This window comes from Galeopterus variegatus, unplaced genomic scaffold (genome assembly GCF_000696425.1).
Source record: "Galeopterus variegatus unplaced genomic scaffold, G_variegatus-3.0.2 Scaffold2434, whole genome shotgun sequence".
NCBI lineage: Eukaryota > Metazoa > Chordata > Mammalia > Dermoptera > Cynocephalidae > Galeopterus > Galeopterus variegatus.
In genome coordinates, this window is record NW_007728545.1 from 282,174 (window position 1) to 284,171 (window position 1,998).

The window sequence follows — 1,998 nt, forward strand, 5'->3', positions numbered from 1 at the left end:
TGGGGACTAAAATCACTTGATTATGAGTACTTATTTTGGTACATAATTAAAATTAGAATATAATTACAAGTGTGATTGACAATGTAATCAGCTGGAAAATTTAGTCCCAAGGACATATGGCTATGAATTCTTACCAAGATACTGAACTGTCAGACCACAATAGGTGGCGACGTTGACAAACAGGACATGCTTGCCCATATACTGCTTGAACTGAATCCGTTCCTTTCCATCAAGAGTGGGGGCCTCATAGTCATAGATGGTGCCTTTCACATCTTTGTAGCAATCCATCTGGAAGATTTTTAAAAATAGTCATATTAGTTACAACAATTTCTGGCATCTGTGTAATCTTTCAAAGCACTCAAAGAATAATACACGTATTAACTGAGACCCAGAAAACAAACAAGAGTTGTCTAAAGTGTCAATGACAAGACTGAAACTTGGGTCTTGTGACTTGAACTCTAATGGTTTTTTGAGCATTAAGCAGTCCAGTCTCTCTTCCTATTATCCTGGCAGAGGTAAGATCCTAGGAAACTCATGGCTGAATGGAAAAAAGCAGATTCATGAGCTGGGAGAGAGCAGCTGGAAATAAGTGGGATAAACAAAGAAAGCTGCCTTTCATGCTTCTGTGAAAATAGAGCCACTCCCTAGCTCTGGATGGAAGGCACCCCACCTAGACTCTCTCAGAGAAGGGTGCATTTTACATTGCTTAAGAATTTCAGGACGACCTATTAACTTCTTTTTCCCTAGGTCTTCTGACCTCTTACTCCACTTATCAGCAAGGTAGAGTGTAAAGAACTCTGGGAATCAGAAGCCAGTTCTATTGCTAAGTTACTTTGTGAATCTGGGCAATTCTCACCCCTGGCCTTCAGTTTCCCCAAGAGTAAAACAAAGACATTCATTTACATTTTTTTTTTTTTCTGACCAGTAAGGGGATTGCAACCCTCGGCATGGTGTTGACTGCACCACGCTCAGCCAGTGAGCGCACTGGCCACCCCTATACAGGATCCAAACCCACGGCCTTGGCACTACCAGTGCCGCACTCTCCCAAGGGAGCCACAAAGCTGGCCCTCATTTACATTTTTATTAGAACCTCAAAGGGCCTTCCAGATTGGACATTCTAAAATCTAATATTATCCCCACCTTGAAGAGTTACCCCTCTCCAGTCACTCTCTTCCTCATATGATGATCTTGTAAGCCAACACTGTGGAACCTCAGCTTTTTGTAGCTCCTAAGAAAGGAGAAGGAGAGCCCTAAAGTCCATCTGCAAGTAGGTCACTAAAATCTGGCAGCATCCAACCTATTACACACCCAGCTCTTCACCCTATTGTACTCCAGGTGTCATCTATCCCATTCCTTCTCAAATTTCTTGAAAATACTTGAGCAGACTTCTACATAACAGAAATAAGTTCTACCTGAAATTCTCATTGCATGTTCTTATGTTAGATTCTTCTATAAAGCAAGTCTCATCTCATTCCTCCTCTGTGTCTCTCCTTGCAGGGTCCATGCAGTGCTCAAGGAGTACTGATGCCACAGTGCTCAACAGCACCTCCTGATCCCTTTCCCTATATTGGGGAAACTGCCACAAATTGCTTAAGGAGACTGGCCGGTTAGCTCATTTGGTTAGAGTGCAGTGTTGATAACACCAAGGTCAAGGGTTTGAATCCCCATACCGGCCAACCACCAAAAAGAAAAAAAATGCTTAAGGAATAAATGCAAGGAGCGTAAGATAGGAAGTATGAAAAGGAAGCAACATATTCAAACCATCCAGTGAGGGGGAAAAAAAAACAACCCAGATAGGAGCTGGAGAGAGAAAGGAGAGAAGGGCATTATCTGATAAGGAAGGTCCAGAATTAAACTGGACTTCCTGGAAAAACAGTGGACTAGAAAGAATTTTAGCCAAACACCATCTGCCCCCACCCAAAGGAGTTATGCAAAATAAAGTCAACTTTTTCCAACCCTATCAGCTCATGATTCTATAAGTAGGACAGGTTGTAGCTA

The 1,998-nt window shown here is 42.2% G+C and overlaps 1 protein-coding gene across 1 annotated transcript in view; it reads right to left on the minus strand.

The window, feature by feature from the left end:
* Window positions 1-1,998, minus strand: part of GPX5 (glutathione peroxidase 5 (epididymal androgen-related protein)) — a 10,241-nt gene that overhangs the window by 6,513 nt on the left and 1,730 nt on the right. Inside the window, exon 2 of the mRNA XM_008581689.1 lies at window positions 135-288. Coding sequence (XP_008579911.1) covers window positions 135-288 — 154 coding nt within the window. The remainder of the gene's footprint in view (window positions 1-134; window positions 289-1,998) is intronic.